The sequence below is a fragment of the Palaemon carinicauda genome, chromosome 40 (genome assembly GCF_036898095.1).
Source record: "Palaemon carinicauda isolate YSFRI2023 chromosome 40, ASM3689809v2, whole genome shotgun sequence".
Lineage (NCBI taxonomy): Eukaryota > Metazoa > Arthropoda > Malacostraca > Decapoda > Palaemonidae > Palaemon > Palaemon carinicauda.
The window spans coordinates 18,089,631-18,111,269 of NC_090764.1; the positions used below are offsets into that span (position 1 = coordinate 18,089,631).

General features: G+C 41.7%; 1 protein-coding gene across 2 annotated transcripts in view; it reads left to right on the forward strand.

Annotated features, from left to right (window-relative positions):
* The window catches only part of wuho (tRNA (guanine-N(7)-)-methyltransferase non-catalytic subunit wuho), a 93,024-nt gene that overhangs the window by 19,454 nt on the left and 51,931 nt on the right, over window positions 1-21,639 (forward strand). The window contains exons 1-3 of one of the 2 annotated variants that reach the window (XM_068363974.1): window positions 6,052-6,187; window positions 8,132-8,337; window positions 8,720-8,773. In XM_068363974.1, coding sequence (XP_068220075.1) covers window positions 8,264-8,337; window positions 8,720-8,773 — 128 coding nt within the window. In that variant the 5' untranslated portion in view covers window positions 6,052-6,187; window positions 8,132-8,263. Of the gene's footprint in view, window positions 1-6,051; window positions 6,188-8,131; window positions 8,338-8,719; window positions 8,774-21,639 lie in introns of those variants that run through there. The other variant, XM_068363975.1, reaches the window with a different exon arrangement.

Genomic DNA, 21,639 nt, shown 5'->3' on the forward strand with positions numbered 1-21,639 from the left:
GCATCTTGCTTTTCTAACTAGGGTTGTAGCTTAGCTACTACTACTGCTACTACTACTACTACTACTACTACTACTACTACTACTACTACTACTACTACTACTACTACTACTACTACTAATAATAATAATAATAATAATAATAATAATAATAAGTCCTAAGATCTCGTAAATTCGTTTTAGTCTTTGACAATAAAGGCCTTGATGTTCTATTCATTTTATGTAAAAGATTTCCATTTTCTTCATGCTAACCAAGGCTTCTATTTCCTTCCTTACGAATAATAGCCACCAAGTTGTTCTGTCGTTTCTATATACCAAATACTCTTTTAATTTTTATATATTAATGATTTTTCTGCTTTTCCTGTTTGTGATGAATATTTCCTCTCATGATTACTAGAGAGAACAAAGCCCTCAGAAGAATATTGGGAGTTAAATGACAGGACAGGATTAGAAATGAAACTATAAGAGATTACACGAGTGCCATATGTGAATGAGATCATAATGTGGGGTAGATGTAGATGGCTTAGTCATGCTCTTCGCACTACCCTAGGGAGATTAGTTCACCAAACGTTCAGCTGAGCTTCACAAGGCCTTAAAGGATATGCTCTTAAACTTAATATAAAAGAGAATTGAAATATATTTTTTAAATGATCTTTTAAAATGCTGATTATTGTTTAACTTTCGCATTACTTAAGGATCGTTGTAATGTCCTTGCAACCTGCTTACACATTTTAGCTTCCATCTTTACCTTCATAGCATATCCGTGGGGTTTTCCCCAAGTTACAACCCAGTGCTGAATGGTCTTCTGGTTCTAGCGCCGTCTGTATGGAATTAAATATATTATTACTTAAAGAAAGACATATTCTTAACAAAATATTTTATTTACTCCAAGTTCAAATAATTCTCTCTTGCTTCTTCTCCAGGTAATAAAAATCTAGATTTCCTGTACTAAAAATACCATTAATTTTGATCTGGCTCAACCTCTCATTTGGACAGAGCTGACACTTAAAAAATGGGAAAATTTATATTAATTTGCAGCGCAAGCTAATCTCTTCTCCTCTCTCTTCATTCCCCCTTTTAAAGTGACACGCGTCATTTCTTTTTCAAAACCTCACGTGGCCATCAAATCAACACGATACCTATTCATGAAAGGGGAATCCGTATTCAAATCTCTCGGCTTCGTAGCTCAGACTGATAATTAAATGTTCATCACGTATCTGGGAAGTTCCGTAATTTGCCCGACATTTCGAGAGATTCCCATCTCATTTCGCTTATGCCGATTCACTACCAGCAAAATCGCTGTATTATTTTGATAGTAAGTACAGTTGGATACAGGCATTTCTAGTTCACCTTGCTCTGAAGATATGCACTCAGTTACACCTTTACTGCATAGCGAGTGCCTTTATTTAGCCTCCTGGCTAGTACTGCGGTATTCAAGCCCGGGTGAATGGGGAGGGTTGGCGGCAGGAAAGGCATCCGGCCATGAAAGATTTGCCAAAACGAATATGGACAGTGAATGTTATCAGAATAAAATTAATTCTAGATGGAGAAAGCTGGCCAGAAACATCAACCCCACATAGAAGTGGGAAAAGATGCAGACAAAGAAGAAGAAGAAGAAGAAGCTAGTACTGCGGTAACGCATTCGCCTAGCATTCGCATGGTAGTAGATCTATTCCAGCCCAGGAATGTGAGTTTAAGCTGTTTACTGGGGAGGTCACTGCTGTGGTTGGGCACCACAGTGGGTGGGTTAGGCTCGCCCGGCTGACGTTCTGGTGAGCATCTATTCTGATGATAATGGAACTGAAACCAGAGACCATTACCTTTTACCTTTAGTACATCTGTCATCTCTCCTTACACTATCTGTTTGGTTACTCACCGCAAAGGAAGAGAGTGACAGGGAGCACTTCCTCAGAGCGAGGTGTGCCAGGAATTCATGTATCCAACTGTACATTGGAAAGACATCCCGTATTGTATCGAGTGAATACCGGCTGTGCTTGATATCGGTCATTTGGTTTAAATGCCGCTCATGAATGGCAGAGGCAAGGGACAATGACATTGCCCTATCAAGCAGGACAATGCCTTTGAGACTGACTATATTACATATGATCAGCGCTCAAGCTTCCTCTCCACCCAAGCTAGGACCAAGGAGGGCTAGGCCATTGCATGCTGATGATTCAGCAGATAGACCTATAGGCTCCCCCATGGCTCACAAGGATGGTGAGGTTGCAGCGACCAAAGAAACTAATGAATTTGAGGATGACTCGAATCCCAGTCTGGCAATCACCAGGCAAGGACGTTACCACCAGGCCACCACAATAACGATAATTCTACGAATGACAATTATATGATAATTTTTATCTATATATGGTATGAGAGCTAAAGTAGGGCCAATTTGGTTTTGGTAGCGTCTTTGCCTGGTGATTGCCAGACTAGGGTTCGAGTCCCGCTCAAACTCGTTAGTTCCTTTGGTCGCTGCAACCTCACCGTCCTTGTGAGCTATGGAATGGGGGGGGGGGAGCCTATAGGTCTATTTACTGAGTCATCAGCAGCCATTGCACAGCCATTGCCTGGCCCTCCTTAGTCCTAGCTTGGATGGAGAAGGGGCTTGGGTGCTGATCATATGTAATATGGTCAGTTTCTGGGGCATTGTCTTGAGTTCTTAAAGGCAAAGTATGAATATAAATATGTTCTTACAGTTGATAAGTTGATGATAATATTAATAAAGTGTTATTTTAGATAGATTCACTGAATTTTATGGGAGTAATGTCACTGTCCCTTACCTCTGCCATTCATGAGCGACCTTTAAACCTTTAGGAGAATTGTAAAGGCGAGAAATTTCACGTGACGGAAATCCGATTAAGCGGTTATCATAATCAGGAAAGCGAATTATAGTGTTTAAGGAGTAACTATAATCCCATTATTGAAAAGGGAGAATCGGATGATGTAATTATAAGCTTGGAGGAAAGGAGCGGAAGTCTTAAAAAAACTGCTTTGTTGAGGTTGGCAGATGTAAAGCGCCTCATTATTATTATTATTATTATTATTATTATTATTATACTTGCTCAACTACAACCCTAATTGGAAAAGCAGGATTCTATAAGCCCAGGGGCTCCAATAGGGAAAATAGCCCAGTGAGGAAAGGAAACAAGGAAAAATGAAATATTTTAAGAACAGTAACAACGTTAAAATAAATATCTCTGATATAAACTATAAAAACTTTAACAAAAGAGGAAGAGAAATAAGATAGAAGTGTGCCCAAGTGTCCCGTCAAGCAAGAGAACTCAACCCAAGACAGTGGAAGACCACGGTACAGAGGCTATGACACTACCTAAGATTAGAGAATATGCAAGTGTTCCCATGAGGATGAAGAAGACACTAGTCTGGACAGATAGGCAATGAGGCAAGTTCCTTCAACTTCCAGGATACTTCCGTGACTCTTCAGCTGTCCTCATACATAAGGCTAGAATTGAATTTAAGATTTGTATGTTGACTCACAAAGCACTTACAAGTTATAAGCCTAAATATCTCCGTGATTGCTTGGTCCCCTACCCTCAAGCTACTAGCGCTGCTGTAAGAGTTAGACATGCTGATGACCCATATAGACTACAGTGAACCCTCGTTTATCGCGGTAGATAGGTTCCAGACCCGGCCGCGATAGGTGAAAATCCGCGAAGTAGTGACACCATATTTACCTATTTATTCAACATGTATATTCAGACTTTTAAAACCTTCCCTTGTACGTAGTTCTGTTAACAAACTACCCTTTAATGTACAGAACACTTAATGCATGTACTACAGTACCCTAAACTAAAACAGGCACAAATATTAAAGGTGATTTTATATCATGCATTTCCTAAACATGCTAAAAAGCACAATAAAAAATGGCAACCAATGTTTTGTTTACATTTATCTCTGATCATAATGAAGAAACAAACTGGAGGTAGAGCTTTGCTTATTACCCAGACATATTTCCCATACTTTTCCCTTAGAACTACATCACATCTTCCTACTTTAGATATATATATATATATATATATATATATATATATATATATATATATATATATATATATATATATATATATGTGTGTGTGTGTGTATATATATATATATTTATATGTATACACATATACATGCCTACATATATACATAAATACATGCATACATATATATATATATATTACTGTATATATATGGGTTATGGAAAAAATCCGCGAAGTGGTGAATCCGCGATGGTCGAACCGCGAAGTAGCGAGGGTTCACTGTATTCAAAATTAGTGTGAATCATGCAATAGGAGGAAGAACTTTTTGTTACGCTACACCGAGACTCTTCAACGACCTTCCACTTGATGTCAAGAATAGAAAAAATGTGTCAGCTTTCAAGAAAAACTTGAAGATTTATCTCTTTGGAAAGTGTTATAATAGTGAGCTGAAAACTATTGAGCCTGAATACAAATGCTAGAGAATAACTGAAAAGATACAGAGCAAAACATAAACTGGAAATAAATTATTTTCACACATCAAGGCCCGCCTGAACAGACTCTAAGGGCCCAGCCAGACCAAGCGCGGCTAGTGGCGAGGTTAGCGGCAAGAGGTTAGCGGCAAGAGGTTATGGCAGCAAATCGAAACCTTAGGTATCTTATGTAGGTGGCCAGATAGGAGGCGCGAGGCTTCCCGCGCCTCCTATCTGGCCACCTACATAAGATACCTAAGGTTTCAATTTGCCGCCATAACCTCTTGCCGCAAGAGGTTATGGCAGCAAATCGAAACCTTAGGTATCTTATGTAGGTGGTCAGATAGGAGGCGCGAGGCTTCCCGCGCCTCCTATCTGGCCACCTACATAAGATACCTAAGGTTTCAATTTGCCGCCATAACCTCTTGCCGCTAACCTTGCCGCTAGCCGCGCTTGGTCTGGCCGAGCCCTTAGTGTCTGATGGAGGGCGAGAAATAAACCCCTAAAATTAAAAGTAAAAGTAAGTAATCGGGGGTGCGCTGTTAGGTCTTCAAGGCTTCTCCTTGCTATCTGACACTAGGCCGCCTCACCCAAACTTATAATTATTTCTGGGGTACTTTGTTCCTCATTCTCTTTATGGGGAATTTCGATTGTCGTAATTGAATACGATGTACGATTCTTAAATTGATGGATACACGCAGGCACACACACACAAACATGTATATACTAGCGTACGCGACCCGTCAAAAATGACGCTTAAATATTTAGATAGGTATGCACACACACACAGATTCAATCCCTCCCACCCCATTCCCCTTTCCTAATTACCTCTTGGGGTACTCCCTCTCACCAAGGTATAACTACTCCCTCTCTCCCCTCCCAAGGGACGGTGAGTGACCGAGTAGTCACACATTTGGCAATTTAATCAGCATGAACAGAAAGAATATATATGTATATATATATATATATATATATATATATATATATATATATATATATATATATATATATATATATATATATATATATATATATATGTGTGTGTGTGTGTGTGTATGTATATACAATACATATATATATATATATATATATATATATATATATATATATATATATATATATATATATATATATATATATATATATATATAATATATATATATATATATATATATATATATATATATATATATATATATATATATATATATATATATATATATATATATATATATATATATATATATCAGAAGAACTGATGTCAGTTTAGTCATTTCTGATTTCTTTTCTTCTAGTTTTCTTTTAATTTCATTTGCCACTTTACATTTCAACTTGTTTTTTTTTTAGTTCTTACTTTTTATACTTTCTTACTTCTTTGATTTTAATATCATATTTAAGGCTTGGTCTATGTAACGGCGCTTTTATTATGTCTATTGGGTAGAAGAAGAAGGTAGACTTTGTTTACGTACACAAAACGGCTATATGCTTCACATTCCACTAAAATGAAATCTTTGTATTTTATCCTAGTGATGCTAAAATTGCATAGCCCATATATTCTTACTATCTAGTGCGTAAAGATTTTGTATCTGATTAATATAACGAAGTTTTAAGGTAAATTCTATCCTTTCCGAAATAAAACCAGTCATCTGTCTTAGGGTTCTTCACTTGGTCATTGTTCTTCACGTTTCTTTCATGTAAGCGGAAAAAAGTTGTGGTACCTTCGACGTGTCTCTTGTAGTAAGTCTTTTATAAATGTTTCCTGTCTATATCTAATCATACTTTTCCATTATGTATTGTTTTACTATTTGATAACTTTTTATTTGTGTAAATAGCTATTTTGATTTCCACGTGTTACGTATAAGCCATAGCATATGACTCATATTTTGTGTACATCAGAAAACGCAAAATTAGGCAATAAGTATTTACTGTAGCACAATATTCCTAATAAAGAGAGTAAAAGGTTGTTATTGCTGTATTTACAAGTACTCTGAGGGTTTGTGTACTGTAGTTGGATGGGACAGGCGTAAACATTTCTATTAGCTTTGTTAATCTTTCTCTTAAGTACGATATTATGAAGCTAGTTTTATGATTTACGATATGGCATGATTTACTTTTACCTTTGCCATGAATGAAACTGGATGGGAAGCAATCACGGGCTTCCGCCTTAGTCTTTGGGTAAGGTAATGATACAGCAGTCTAAAGTGGTGGGGTTACAAGGGGAGCATAGCCTCCTTGTAGGTAGTTAAGTAGGAAAGAATATGGCACTTAGGTTAGGTTATATGGTGTTCTTGTGTTTCTTCACATTTTAATTACTATCATGGTCCGTCCATACCAACTACAAAGGCTCCGGGGTGTATGTATGATAGCGGCCACCTGTATTTATGATGATGGCCGTATAAGGGGGTAACATGGGGCCATTAACAACCCCCCCCCCCCCCCCCCGTTAGGTAAGTAGGTAAGAACATGAGTTGTATGTTAAGTTAGGTGGGGAAGTTTAGGTTAGTTAGTGTCCATTTTCTATGCACGTGGGAGGAACTGGCCACCAATATACAAAGGCTTCAGGCTCCGAATTTTGAAATGTTCTGATGCAAATAATTAGGGCCAACTCATTTTTCGAATTGTAGACATTTTAAATTCCAGGAGCTATGACTAAAAAAATATTTTGAAAAGGGAAGCGAACACAAGAACGCCACCTAACATAAGGTTCCTTACCTAACCTAACTTAGAAGCTGTATCTTTACCTACTTACCTACCTTTCTTTAGAATTTTAAGATTCTGTCACCTCAAAACTCATGATAGCTTTGACCATTCATTAATTGCTGAAAAGTCCGTTCCTTCCTAATTTGCTACAGTGCAGGGGAATATTAAAGGCAATAACGGGAATGTAAGCTTATGAAATATAACAAGTTAGTGTAAACATTTGAATGGGAAATTGTAAAATTTTCATTAGAATATAGGTAATACAGTATGGACAACCTAAGCACGTAGCATTGGTTCTAAGTGATGTGGAGCCCTAGGTCAGGTTAGGAGGTATCCAGGTGGTAAAAACTTTCCCCCACATTAGGTGAGGATCTGATATTCAAAGTTAGATTAGATAATACATTTGTGTATTTTACTACTTGAACTTTTCCCCACTGTGGTCCCCAATTATCAATTGCCTTATAGGGGAACCTCTTTTTCAAAGACTAGTGATTTGTGATAGAAAGAAATTTCACATAGTATGAAACACAAAATACGTTTCTGACCGTTTCTAAAGATTTACTTGTAAAATGAGTGTTTTTAAGTTTCATTTATGTCACATTGGCAAATTGGTATACTTTCTTGTCTTAATTTCTAGCCTAATTAATAGCTATTACAATTCTCATAACCCACTTGGGCACTCTATTACGACGTATTTCTTTTCCTCTTGTTTTTTGGAAATTTTTATAGTTTACTGTGTATAGGAAAGATCTAATTTAATGTTGTTACTGTTCTTAAAATATTCTATTTTACAGTAATTGTTCATTACTTCTCTTTTAGTTTATTTATTTCCTTGTTTCCTTTCCTCACTTGACTATATTTCCTTGTTGGAGCCCTAGAGCTTATAGCCTTATGCTTTTCCAACTAGGATTGTAGCTTAGCTTTTAATAATAATGATAATGATATATAATGTTGAGGAGATTAATTCAGATATCTTTAAAGATGTGCGGCATTTCCTGTGATGGTACCATTTATGAAGTATTGATGTGCTACATCAAAAAGAAAATATAATTTCCTGAGTTTAGTGGAGCTGTTGCCTTTGTGTACTGTTATTATAAAAGCCTAGTCAGTATCATGAAGTACATTGAAGCTACGGAAAATTTTATCGTCTTTTGTTGTGGCAAAGGAATACTTGTCTATCAGAATGGGTAAGGAATCTTTTATATCAGTATTTTGAAAATTATGAAAAACATGGAAAATGAAATTTCTTTTATATCAGTGTTTTGAACATTATGAAAAACATGCAAAATGGAATTTATTAAACAATTAACTTTCTGTAACAATTGAACTCAGAAATTTCTTTAGGATAAGCAATTGCACAGTACAGTATATAGTAACTCACATGATTTTCTTTGCATCAATGTTTAAATCATACTGAGGTGATATTTTTGGATTAAAAACTTATCAGTGATATCGAGGATAATTATCTGTGGTATATCCTTGTCTTAGCTTTTATGGTAATTGATTTTACAGTATTTTTCAACTCTAACTCTTCCATTTTATTACAAATCTTGGTATTTAATTTTCCAGCAATAGTGAAGGGAGATTGATAGATTTACCATCGACTGGAACTACACCAGGCAGGTAAGTTGGCTTTAGCATTCATCATATTTTGACAATATTTTAGTATGATCATATAATAATTTTTATTGATGGCAATTGACAGAACTGAATCATCATCATCATCTCTAATGTTTTTCTTAGATTTTATTTTGTGATTACAGTATATTGACATGTCCTAAGTTCTCTCCTCTGCCTTTTGCACCTTCAGCTGGAATGCTCATATAATCTGTATCTTCATCTGTGCCTTTTCCCCAGGGTTATTTTGGCCGTAGTACAGCTTATCCTCCTTTGTTCCTGTATGTAATACATACCTTCGACCTTTAATAGGAGTACAGTAAGTCTTCAAGGAACCTGGAACAGCTGTTAAAACTATTCATGAGGTAGCATAGTAGTAGTACCTGGTGGGTGGTACGTATGCCCCACCCAACCACCAGGTAGCGTAACCTTCACTTTGATTTTGGTTGCTGGAGAGTATAGACATACTTCAGGGTTTACTCATCTGGCTTTTTTATATATTTGTTTTTCTTTTCAGATTGAATAAATGGTGTTGTTGCATACAGCCGGGTTCGAGGGATATTAATGGAGGAAACAAAAGATATATTATACAGTACTGTAGTGTTTTCTGGTAACTAATAGTGTGACAGTTTTCTGTGCTACCTGCCTTTATCCAACATACTTGTTCCTGTTGGGTGGCATGTCTGTTGCTCTTCTATCCCTCGTGTTTGTATCGTTACAACGGCAATGACAATGTAAGCCTAAGAAAATTGGTTTGCCTTGGTTATCACGGATGCTCAGTTGGAAGAAGAATTCCTCCCATGCCAAGTGTGAAGGGGAGGGCCGCTGTCCTTCTTTCCTTCATTGTCTGTCATATCTGGAAGGCACTAAGGATATATCATCTGGTTGTGCTGTTGTGGTCTCTTCCTTTGAGAGCATCATCAGCCTGCAAGATTCTGGAGAAGACAAACTTCAAGTTCTCCATTCTCCCCTACCACATCTTCACTAAATCTTCGCTGCAACTTCTGAAGAAGAATGATCGAAAGACGTCTTCAATATAAGTCAAGGAAGTCCGATCGATAGTAGTCACGTATGCATAACTCCTACCATTTCTCTCCTCATAATAGTGCAGTATCAGGAACTTCCCTTTTCGAGTAAGTGCTGAGAGTTCACCCATAGCGGGAAGAAACATCAGCGCATTTAACCCAGGCAGGTGTTTGGGTACAGGGTTTGAATGTTCTGACACCTTTTACCTATGCTCGCTCTTATGCTGGGAGGCTTAAGGACCAAGAGTTTTCTCATAACGGGAAGAAACATAGGTACTCGCAACTCATATGAACTGAGCATTTGCACTGTCAGTCGCGATGGAACCGTGCACCTTTCCTTCCCTTTCCTTCCCTTGCTTATTCGGGACAGAGAGAGAGAGAGAGAGAGAGAGAGAGAGAGAGAGAGAGAGAGAGAGAGAGAGAGAGAGAGAGAGAGAGAGAGAGAGAGAACCAGTGCGTATCAGAGATATTGGTACATGCTGCTACTACTGTATCCTCTATGACTGTTGCAGAGCTCCAGAGGTGACAACTGAATCATCATGTGTGAAACTTGCTGAGGAAGAAGTCACCAAAGCACAAGATGACCGATCAAGTCTAGTCTCCTAAGGCATTGACTGATTCCATGGCTTGGTTTTGTGAGAGTAACAGCGCTGTACCAAACCCGACCCTCCTAACAGGAACATGTTTTGGTATTGTACAAGGTACAGGAGCTCACCCTCTCCTACCATTGCAAGATCTCATTCGAGAATGAGACCGAACACTAATACTACTGGTCAAGATATAAGCTGCCGCTTTCGTTCCTCTCCTGCTTTGGGATGTTCCTAAGATGCTGCAGTGACACGAGCAACAAAACTGCTGCTGAAGAAATATAGCATAGGTGATAGAGTTTTCGGAGTGTTTTCCTGCTGATTGGGGTGTGGGCTGCCACCCTCGTTCCCCTCCTCCTTGTCTTAGATGGCACATTGGTAACGGCTATGAAGAGGACTGTCCAGGTTGGAGAAGTAACTTCAGATGGATGACCCTGCTCCATCATGAGAAAGCTCTCTAAAAGTTCTCTTTTCACACAATTGTTTACACCACCCATGATTATAAACGTGCATGAGCTTTTCTAACTCTTTTGTGAGATAAGGAATGGAGCAGGTGACTTTGTGCTTGCATGGTCCTCGGCAAGGATCTTCTCCAACCAAGACAGGCCTCATCCTATTCATTGACCGGCTAGCGAGTATCCTAAGGGGAGGAAGGAGTCTTTAAGGAAATGTTAAGATGTCATTAAAGAGGTTCAGGAAGGCTGGTCAATAGGAGTTGCGTACACATTACTCCTACCATTTATTTGTAAGTGGGAGAGCTACACCAAAAATGTTCTACTTGGTGAAGGGATCCTAGTACATTCTCACCTCATTTGTGAGGTAAGAGGATAGGTACCCAAAATGTACCCATCCCTGAGTAGATATACCGACAAACAGTACAGGAGCTCATGCACCCACTACTTGTACATGCCCTGCCAGTAGGAATAAAGGGCTCTTTTTTTCTTTCCCTTCTTGGATGTTCAACTTTCTCTCTCTCTCTCTCTCTCTCTCTCTCTCTCTCTCTCTCTCTCTCTCTCTCTCTCTCTCTCTCTCTCTCTCTCTCTCTCTCTCTCAATGTTACCCAAGTACAGGATGACTGATCGTGACATCGACCGATCCCTCTGCATGGTTTCGTGGGAGGAGTAGATGTGTGCCAAAACTCAACCCCCGGGACGGGAAGGATTATTGGTACAAGGTACAGGAGCTCACACTCCTCCTACCAGTGCTAGGCCTCATACAAGACCAAACACGAGCATTACGGGTCAGAACGTGGGCAGCTACCATTGTCCCTCTCCAACCTCGGGATGTTCCCAAGGTGCTTCTATGACGCCATCACCACTGTCCATTGATTCAACGATTGCAGCATTGACAATAGGGATCTGATAGCAGACTTGCTCACAGGAGGACATCGTTCTCAGGTCGGGAGCCTCTTGTCATGGGAGCCACTTCCAGGGTCAGCCTAGCAGTCTGTTGTTCAATCTCTGGTTGGGTGCAGTCATACACTTCACCTCGACATTCCAAAAACAATCAGAAGGCAAGGACCTTTGTAATAATGTACCCAGCTTTGGATCCCAAAGGAACACAAGGGAGATGAGCACACTCGAATTCTTTCAGATGATTCCCCTGGTCTTTACAGTTCATTCTTCTGGTGGAGAAGTGGACTGGGGCCCAATGACCAACCTTCTTGCACTCAGTGAACTTGCAGGATACAGACATGTAATTTTTCAGTTCAGAGCCAGTGTTTCATACTGTCATAATCACCATTTTGGTACTGTACCTATTTGTTTTACTCCTCTTGGGTTTTGTCGACAATCTACTTATCCGGTCTCCCTTCATGAGACAGTGCTACAGGACTGAGACAGTTGACCTCCTTTTGTCATGATTTGAGAATATGCTTATAATACACTGAACATTCGTTTCAGCAAAAAGAAAAGCCGAACCAAGAACTTTCGGTTGAAGAGTAACAAAGTCTTGAGACTTCCCTAGTCATAGGGGAACTCATTTAACACAGACTCCTACAGCAGCAATTGCTCCAGGATTGTTGGACGCATCACTGATTAGCAGACAGTGATTTCCCTTCTTTCTGATTTCAGTGGAATAGGAAAAACTTGATGATTGGGGCTGATGGCTGCTGGAGTTGGAAACTCTGGATAATCGGGATTGACAGCTAGTGGAATAGGAAACACCGGATGATCGGGAGTGATGGCTCATTGATGATATCCTCTCCAGAGGAGTTCTACTCGAGCCCCACTTCCAGGGATCCTGCCATTCACAGGCAAATCCAAGGGGGGCCCCACACCTGGAGTACATGAAAACCTCAGGGGATGAGTTCACGGAAGTAAAACATCTGCTAGAAATTCAAATAACATTATTGACATCTTCCCAACGGATTAATAAGTCACTCAGTAGCATTGAAGACCAATGACTACAGTACACCTTTGATTTACGTCTACAAGCAAAAGGTTACTGTTTCACAGACTTCTGGCGATGGGGCAAGCTGTCAACGTGATACAGAGCTGTATGCATGATCCATTCCAATAAGAGGAATGTTCTACCAGGCACATTCAATCACCAGGGGCATGGAGTAAGATCAGTTTATCCTTGCTTTCATGCCAGGTGTAAAGGTTTCCTAGACTATGGGTATCAGCATCGAAGAACCTGTTTGTCCCTGGTTGATCCAAAACTTCAAGTACTGTATAGTGTACATCTTCCAGTAAGCTGCTCTCCAACTCTAAGGATGCCAGAAGCATTCTGTTTACTTTCCAGCTTTTCAGTTACCTCTAGATTCCTTAGCCTTTCCACTTGCTTACCTGGTTTGCTGATTACTCAATAGTCTAAGAATGATTTCAGTTTCAGGTTACCTTGACAGCTTCCAGGTACTACACACCAGGTGGCACCCAGTTTTGCTGATGCTCCATCTCTAAGTATCAGTAGAACTACCTTTCTTCTTCTAGTGACATTGTAGAAAGGATACTTTGCTAGGTGGAGCCTTTCTGAAATGAACTACTGTATGGTTCTCCTTATTTGGTGAGAAATCTCTGCTTTGTCTCTGCGGTTAAAGGTTTCATTCAGTCTTTAGCTAGATCTCAGACTGAAGAGCTCAGTTCCTTTTTCCTTTTGAAAGAATAGCCTGAGCTCAGAAGTAGCTTTGAACGGTCTTATCTTTTCGGATAACCCTAGAGTCTTTAGGTTTCTGAAGTGGACCCTCCTGCACCCTTGACTGGGCATCAAATAGGATTTGACTTTTGGATTACTGTACTGACAAGCCTCAGCCTCGGGATTATGATAGTCTTACCACTTGACATTTCATTGTCACAAGTCATTCTTAACAGAAGAAACCCTTCATCCCCTTATTCTGCAGGTTGTGTCCAAGAGCCAGCTTCTGACCCAGCATAATTCCAATATCTTGGACTCCTGAGGTCCCACTGCAGAGCACCAGGAGTCATCATTTTCCCCTTTCTCCAAGAGCAAAGTGCATTGACATTTTCAGGGTTAGCACTCCAAGTCTTGCCAAATAAGGAGGTATTGGCAGGAGTTGGAGTGCAGAGAGCAATGGGAAAGTAAATAAGAAAGACAACTGAGTTTTGTTGGGCACAAGAAGAGAGAAAAAAGAGCACTTATATTTCACTGAGAGGATAAAGGGGTGGAGATTGAGTGGGAAACAGAAGACAAAGCAGAGTACATGGACATTATTGTGGGGCTCTTGGAGGGTAATTATATACCAAATTAAGTGAGACAAATGACTAGAGATAGGGAGGAGTAGAGGCAACTGACCGCCAAGGTCCAGGGCACGGAACTTCAGTAAGTGAGAAAGAAATCCAGCCAGATTGGCTTTTAGGACTTCCTCCCTCCTATGGATGAGTCTCCTATTAAAGGTCAAATGTTTGTATTATGTGTAGGAACAAATAAGAAATTTTAAAAAGTAATTTGTAATTTTAAATATTTAACTTAGCCGGTGAACATATAATAGCTGCAACTCTGCGGCTCGACAGAAAACACACTCAAAAAAACTCGCGAGCGATCGCTATGAAGGTTGCGGGTGTGCCCACCAGCGCCAACTGTCGGCCAGATACCACTCTTGTATGTAAACAAACCCTTCAATTCTTCTCTGTCGACGTTGACGACAAGACGTATTCATACTCGCTGTAGAACCTGGAGTTTTCTCATCATATTTGGTGAAGTACTTTATTTTGGTTTGAGCTTTCGCAGTGCAGGTGTTTTTCCTCAACATAAACTCTTGAACTCTTTATTGAATCGGATTATTTGTTGATGACTTGGATTGTTTTTGGAATTTTCTTTGACTAATTCAAAATGGCTGACCCTTCTCAAGTACCTAGATTTCGAAAGTGTAATGCTAGGGACTGTAATAGGCGTCTTCCAAAGGCTTCTCTCGACCCACATACTGTTTGTTCGAATAGCCGGGGTAAAACCTGTCAATTGGGAGATCGGTGTGAGGAATGCATGGGCCTTTCGGAATTCGATTGGCTCGAATACGATAAATATGCACGTAGACTAGAGAGAGATAGGGTAAGGAGAAGTTCATCTAGGTCTGTAGATTTTTCCTCTCCACATGCCCCTGAACCTAATCCTTCCCCTGTAGTGGTTGTTCCTAACCCCCCTTCTAGCACTCAGGAACCGTCTATGCAAGACATGTTACGTGCTATTCATGCCTTGGGTAAGAGAGTTGAAGCGTTAGCAACTGACCGTAATCAACTCTTGGCTGACGTGAAGGAACTTAAGTGTCATAGTGCCACGGCGGAAAGTGGGAAAGTGATTAGTGCGCAAAGTGTTGTGAACAGTGTTGCGACCGAGGGTTCGTCTGTTCGTGCCTGTCGTTCACCTAGTCCGGGACCTCTTGCAAGCTCCCAAGCCCAGGGGAGAAGTAATGTCGTACGACTTATGGGTTCGAGAGGCCTTGATCAGCGAACAGACGTTCCCTCTATGGTATCAGGCGTATCTCACCAAGATCGCCCCTACCATAAGACGAGAGAGCCCATTTTTACCTCGTCTTCCGAAGGCTTTTCACGCAAGAAACCGTGGAGCAAGGTTTCTAGGCCTCTTAAATGGAAGTCGGTCCCTTCAGGACAGGTCCAACGTCCTGGATGTAGTCATTGGGACAGTTCGGACCCGTTGCTGTCATCGGATGACTGCTCGCCGCCTAAGCAAGGCAAAGTTGTGCCGTCTCAGACGCTAACCCCGTCGGTTATCGCAACCATTCCCGTGGACCCAAAATGGGTTATACTGCAAGATATGCAGTCTAAGCTTGCGTCCCTTATGGAAGACTACAATGCCGATAAGGTTTCCGTTGAGCCTAGCCGTTTATCTCATCGAGATCCTGGCCTTCAGCCACCCAAGCGTTCTGTTGTGCGTCCTGTTGACGCTGGTGTAGCCAAGTCACGTCAAGCGGTTGGGGTAGTACCACACTCGGTGCGATCTCGTGTGGATTTTCAGCCGCATGTGGACGTTAGGCAACTTACTGATGCGCCTGGTGACGTTCAGGACGTTCGCCAACCATCGGAGTTGACTTGTTTTGACGCTGAGCGTCAACTTCCGCAACATAGAGTTGTTTTGACTGCGCAGACTAGGCGGTCTAAGCAGTCTCGGGTGGACGCTGTGCGTCCTCACGCACCTGTTGTTGTTGACAGTTCTCAGACTGTTAAGCAGTTACAGGACGCTGCGTCCTGGTCCGCCACTTATGCACCAGTGCGGGTGGACGCTGCGTGTCAAGCATTGCCAACCCCTTTGCTTGTTTCTCATCAGTTGTCAGATGAGGAACTTTCGGATGATGACGCTGCTGACCCACAGCCTGAGGATCATCCTTCAGATATTGATGAACCTAGAGCAGTTCCGCCATCCATGGACTTTAAGAAAGTCATGCTCATTTTTAAAGAGTTGTTTCCCGAACACTTTGTCTCTGTGGCTCCTCGTTCGCCGCCGTCTGAGTTTGTTTTAGGCGTACCTGCTGACATGCCAGCCTTACAAAACTTGTACTCTCTCGATCGTCCAAGAGAGCTTTACGGCTGTTAGGCGATTGGTTGGAAACCTAGAGGAGTTTAGGGAAGACGGCCTTTGCCTTCCCCCCATCTAAACTCTCGTCTAGATCGAGCGTCTGGTATGCCACGGGAGAAGTTCTCGGCTTGGGAGTCCCTGCCTCTGCCTGCCCAGGGCGACTTCTCAAGCCTTGTAGACTCTCCCCGCCGCCTAGCCATGAGACGCTCGAAGATTAGTTGGTCATCCTCAGACCTTGACCATCTACTTAAAGGCATTTTTAGAGCTTTTGAAGTTTTCAACTTCCTTGACTGGTGTTTGGGAGCCTTGAGTAGGAAAATCTCATCGGCCGATAGAGATGTCTCCTTACTCATTATGTCCTGCATGGATAAAGCCATCCGCGATGGATCCAATGAGCTCTCCTCCTCGTTTACTTCAGGAGTCCTTAAGAAGCGAGAGTCTCTTTGCTCTTTTCTGTCGGCAGGAGTGACTCCCTGTCAACGATCTGAGCTACTCTTCGCCCCTTTATCAAAGTTTTTGTTTCCTGAACTTTTGGTTAAGGACATAGCTTTGTCTCTAGTGCAGAAGGACACCCATGACTTGGTAGCGTCCTCTGCTCGCAAAGGGACTCCTTCGACTGCCTTTTCCGCTAGACCTAGGATAGACACTCCAGCGTCCAGGTTTATTCCGCCCTTTCGTGGCAGAGCCCCCAGCAGGGGAAGTACTCGTGCCGAAGGAAAGAGAGGAAAGAGGAAAGGAGCCAAGTCCTCACGTGGCAGAGTCTGACTGCCCGCAGCTTCAGACAGCAGTAGGTGCCAGACTCAAGAACTTCTGGCGAGCCTGGGAGAAGAGAGGCGCAGATCAACAGTCTGTGAGGTTGCTCAGAGAGGGGTACAAAATTCCATTTGTACACAAACCTCCTCTAGCGACTTCCCCCATCGATCTCTCTCCCAAGTACCGAGAGGAAGCAAAGAGACAAGCCCTGAAACTAGAAGTGTCTCTTTTGCTAGAGAAGGGAGCGGTGGTCAAAGTCTCGGACCTTCAATCACCGGGGTTTTACAACCGTCTCTTCCTAGTACCGAAGAAGACAGGAGGTTGGAGACCGGTGCTAGACGTCAGTGCTCTGAACGTCTTTGTCACGAAGACAAAGTTCACCATGGAGACCACGAAATCAGTCTTAGCAGCGGTCAGAAAGGGAGACTGGATGGTCTCTCTCGACCTAAGAGACGCATACTTCCACATCCCCATTCACTCAGATTCCCAACCTTTTCTGAGATTTGTGTTCGACAATGTGGTGTACCAGTTTCGGGCCCTGTGCTTTGGCCTAAGTCCTGCTCCTCTCGTGTTTACGAGGCTTATGAGGAATGTGGCAAAATTCCTCCATTTATCGGGTATCCGAGCCTCCCTTTACTTGGACGACTGGCTTCTCAGAGCCTCGTCCAGTCATCGCTGTCTGAAGGATCTCAATTGGACATTGGATCTGACCAAGGAATTGGGACTTTTGGTCAACATGGAAAAGTCACAGCTGATCCCATCCCAAACTATACTGTATTTAGGGATGGAGATTCGCAGTCCAGTTTTTCGGGCTTTTCCGTCTCCCTCCCGAATAGATCAAGCCCTGCTCGTAATCCAAAGGATGTTGAAGAGAGAACGTTGCTCAGTCAGGAATTGGATGAGTCTAGTAGGAACTCTATCATCCCTGGAGCAGTTTGTCTCGCTAGGAAGGCTACACCTCCGACCTCTTCAATTCCATCTAGCCTTTCACTGGAAAAAGGACAAGACGCTAGAGGCGGTCTCAATCCCGATTTCCGAAACAGTAAAGGCTTGCCTGAATTGGTGGAAAGACAATATCAGTCTAAGAGAGGGACTTCCTCTAGCAGTTCAAAAACCAAACCACGTTCTATTCTCAGACGCATCGGATTTGGGTTGGGGTGCGACACTGGACGGTCGGGAATGCTCAGGTCTGTGGACCTCAAGTCAGAGGAGCATGCACATCAACGGCAAGGAGCTTTTGGCAGTCCACCTGGCCTTGATGAGCTTCGAGAGTCTCCTTCGAGACAAAGTGGTGGAGATCAACTCGGACAACACCACAGCCTTGGCGTACATTTCCAAGCAAGGAGGCACCCACTCCCTGACACTGTACGAGATCGCAAGGGACCTGCTCATTTGGTCAAGAGATCGAGGCATCTCCCTGGTAACGAGGTTTATCCAGGGCGACTTGAACGTTCTAGCAGATTGCCTCAGTCGGAGGGGTCAGGTAATTCCTACAGAATGGACCCTCCACAAGGACGTGTGCAAGAGGCTTTGGGCGACTTGGGGTCAACCCACCATAGACCTCTTTGCAACCTCGATGACCAAGAGGCTTCCAATCTATTGCTCTCCAGTCCCAGACCCAGCAGCAATACATATAGACGCCTTTCTCCTAGATTGGTCTCACCTAGACCTATATGCATTCCCACCATTCAAGATTGTCAACAAGGTACTGCAGAAATTCGCCTCTCACGAAGGGACGAGGTTGACGTTAGTTGCTCCCCTCTGGCCCGCGAGAGAATGGTTCACCGAGGTACTTCGATGGCTGGTAGACTTTCCAAGAAGTCTTCCTCTAAGAGTAGACCTGTTACGTCAGCCCCACGTAAAGAAGGTAAACCAAGGCCTCCACGCTCTTCGTCTGACTGCCTTCAGACTATCGAAAGACTCTCTAGAGCTAGAGGCTTTTCGAAGGAGGCAGCCAGTGCGATTGCAAGAGCGAGGAGAGCTTCTACCATTAGAGTTTACCAATCGAAGTGGGAAATCTTCCGAGACTGGTGCAAGTCAGTATCTGTATCCTCGTCCAGTACCTCTGTAGCCCAAATCGCTGATTTTCTCTTATACCTGAGAAGAGTTCGCTCCCTTTCAGCTCCCACGATCAAGGGCTACAGGAGCATGTTGGCTTCGGTCTTCCGGCATAGAGGCTTAGATCTTTCCAACAATAAAGATCTACAAGATCTCCTTAAGTCCTTTGAGACCTCTAAGGAACGTCGTTTGGCTACTCCTGGATGGAACTTAGACGTGGTCCTAAGGTTCCTCATGTCAGACAGGTTTGAGCCTTTACATTCAGCCTCCCTGAAGGATCTCACTCTTAAGACTCTTTTCCTGGTGTGCTTGGCCTCGGCTAAAAGAGTCAGTGAGCTTTATGCCTTCAGCAAGAACATCGGTTTTTCAACAGAAAAAGCCACTTGTTCTCTTCAACTTGGTTTCCTGGCCAAGAATGAACTGCCTTCTCGTCCTTGGCCTAAATCTTTTGATATTCCTAGCTTATCAGAGATCGTAGGCAACGAACTAGAGAGAGTATTATGCCCCGTTAGAGCTCTTAAGTTCTATTTAGCTCGTACTAAGCCTTTACGAGGTAAATCTGAAGCGTTATGGTGTTCGGTTAAGAAACCATCCTTACCCATGTCAAAGAATGCTTTGTCATATTTTATCAGATTTTTAATACGAGAAGCCCATTCCCACTTGAGTGAGGAAGACCGATCTTTGCTTAAGGTTAAGACGCACGAGATTAGAGCTATAGCAACTTCCGTGGCCTTCAAGCAAAATAGATCTCTGCAAAGTATCATGGACGCGACCTTTTGGAGAAGCAAGTCAGTGTTCGCGTCATTTTACTTGAAAGATGTCCAGACTTTACGAGGACTGCTACACACTGGGTCCATTCGTAGCAGCGAGTGCAGTAGTGGGTGAGGGTTCAACCACTACACTTCCCTAATTCCAATATCCTTTTAATCTGTCTCTTGAAATGTTTTTAATATTGTTTTATGGGTTGTTCGGAAGGCTAAGAAGCCTTTCGCATCCTGGTTGATTTGGCGGGTGGTCAAAGTCATTTCTTGAGAGCGCCCAGATTAGGGGTTTGATGAGGTCCTGTTGTATGGGTTGCAGCCCTTGATACTTCAGCTCCTGGGAGTCTGTCAGCATCCTAAGAGGATCGCTGGGCTCCGTGAGGAAGACAGACTTACAAGGCAGAGTAATCGTCTAAGTCAACTTCCTTACCAGGTACCTATATATTTTGGTTTTGTTATATTGATAACTGTCAAAATGAAAAAACTCTTAGCTTATACGCTGTAAACTTAATTAACTCTGGTCTCTACCCACCGCCTTGGGTGTGAATCAGCTATTATATATTCACCGGCTAAGTTAAATATTTAAAAATTATATTTTAATTATAAAATAAATTTTTGAATATACTTACCCGGTGAATATATAAATTAAATGACCCTCCCTTCCTCCCCAATAGAGACGCAGCGGGACGAGAAGAATTGAAGGGTTTGTTTACATACAAGAGTGGTATCTGGCCGACAGTTGGCGCTGGTGGGCACACCCGCAACCTTCATAGCGATCGCTCGCGAGTTTTTTGAGTGTGTTTTCTGTCGAGCCGCAGAGTTGCAGCTATTATATATTCACCGGGTAAGTATATTCAAAAATTTATTTTATAATTAAAATATCATTTTTCCTAAATATACAAACCTTAACAACCCCACAAGTCCTAGGTTAAGGTCAAAGTGAAAGATATGCTACCTGGTGGGTGGGCGGAGCCTACCTGCCACCCGCCAGATACTGCTATTTCCTCGTTAAAAGTTAAAACAGCTCTTCCTGCTTCACTGAATCATCCTCTTATTAAAGCTCTCAGGTTTGCTTGGTTAGGAAAAATACAAATTACTTTTTAAAATTCATAATATTGTATTTACAAATCTTAAACCTTTTGAGGTTTCAGTCAGATTTATAGATTTAAACACATCATTCAACATCTTCCTTTGAGATATGTGTTTACTGCTGTGTATTCCAACCATTAATAACTACTAAAACTAATTCACTGAAGTCTGTCTAAAAGATAAACAACAAAAGTACTTGTAATGATGATTTAATGATTGTAATAACAAAAAAAAATATAACCTGAAGAGGAAGAGATTGTACTACTGCATATATATTTGTAAATCTTGAAGTCATTTTACACAGTACCGAAAGAAATAATTAAATGATTATCTACAACAGCAGGGGTATCAGAAAGATTTATTAAGTTAATAATGTAACTCTTCCATAACACTACATGTAAGTAAAAACAAGGGTATTACAAGAATTTAAAATAAATCAGGGATCAGCGCAGAGTTCTTTGCTATAAATCAAAGTAATAAAGGAAGCTACCTAAAGTCTCAAACACTTTGATAATTGTACCTAAGAAACTTTTTCAGATATAAGGCTGTTACTTTCATAAAGAAAAATTATAGATTCCAGAAACTTGGACTTGCTCTGAAAATTTTGATAT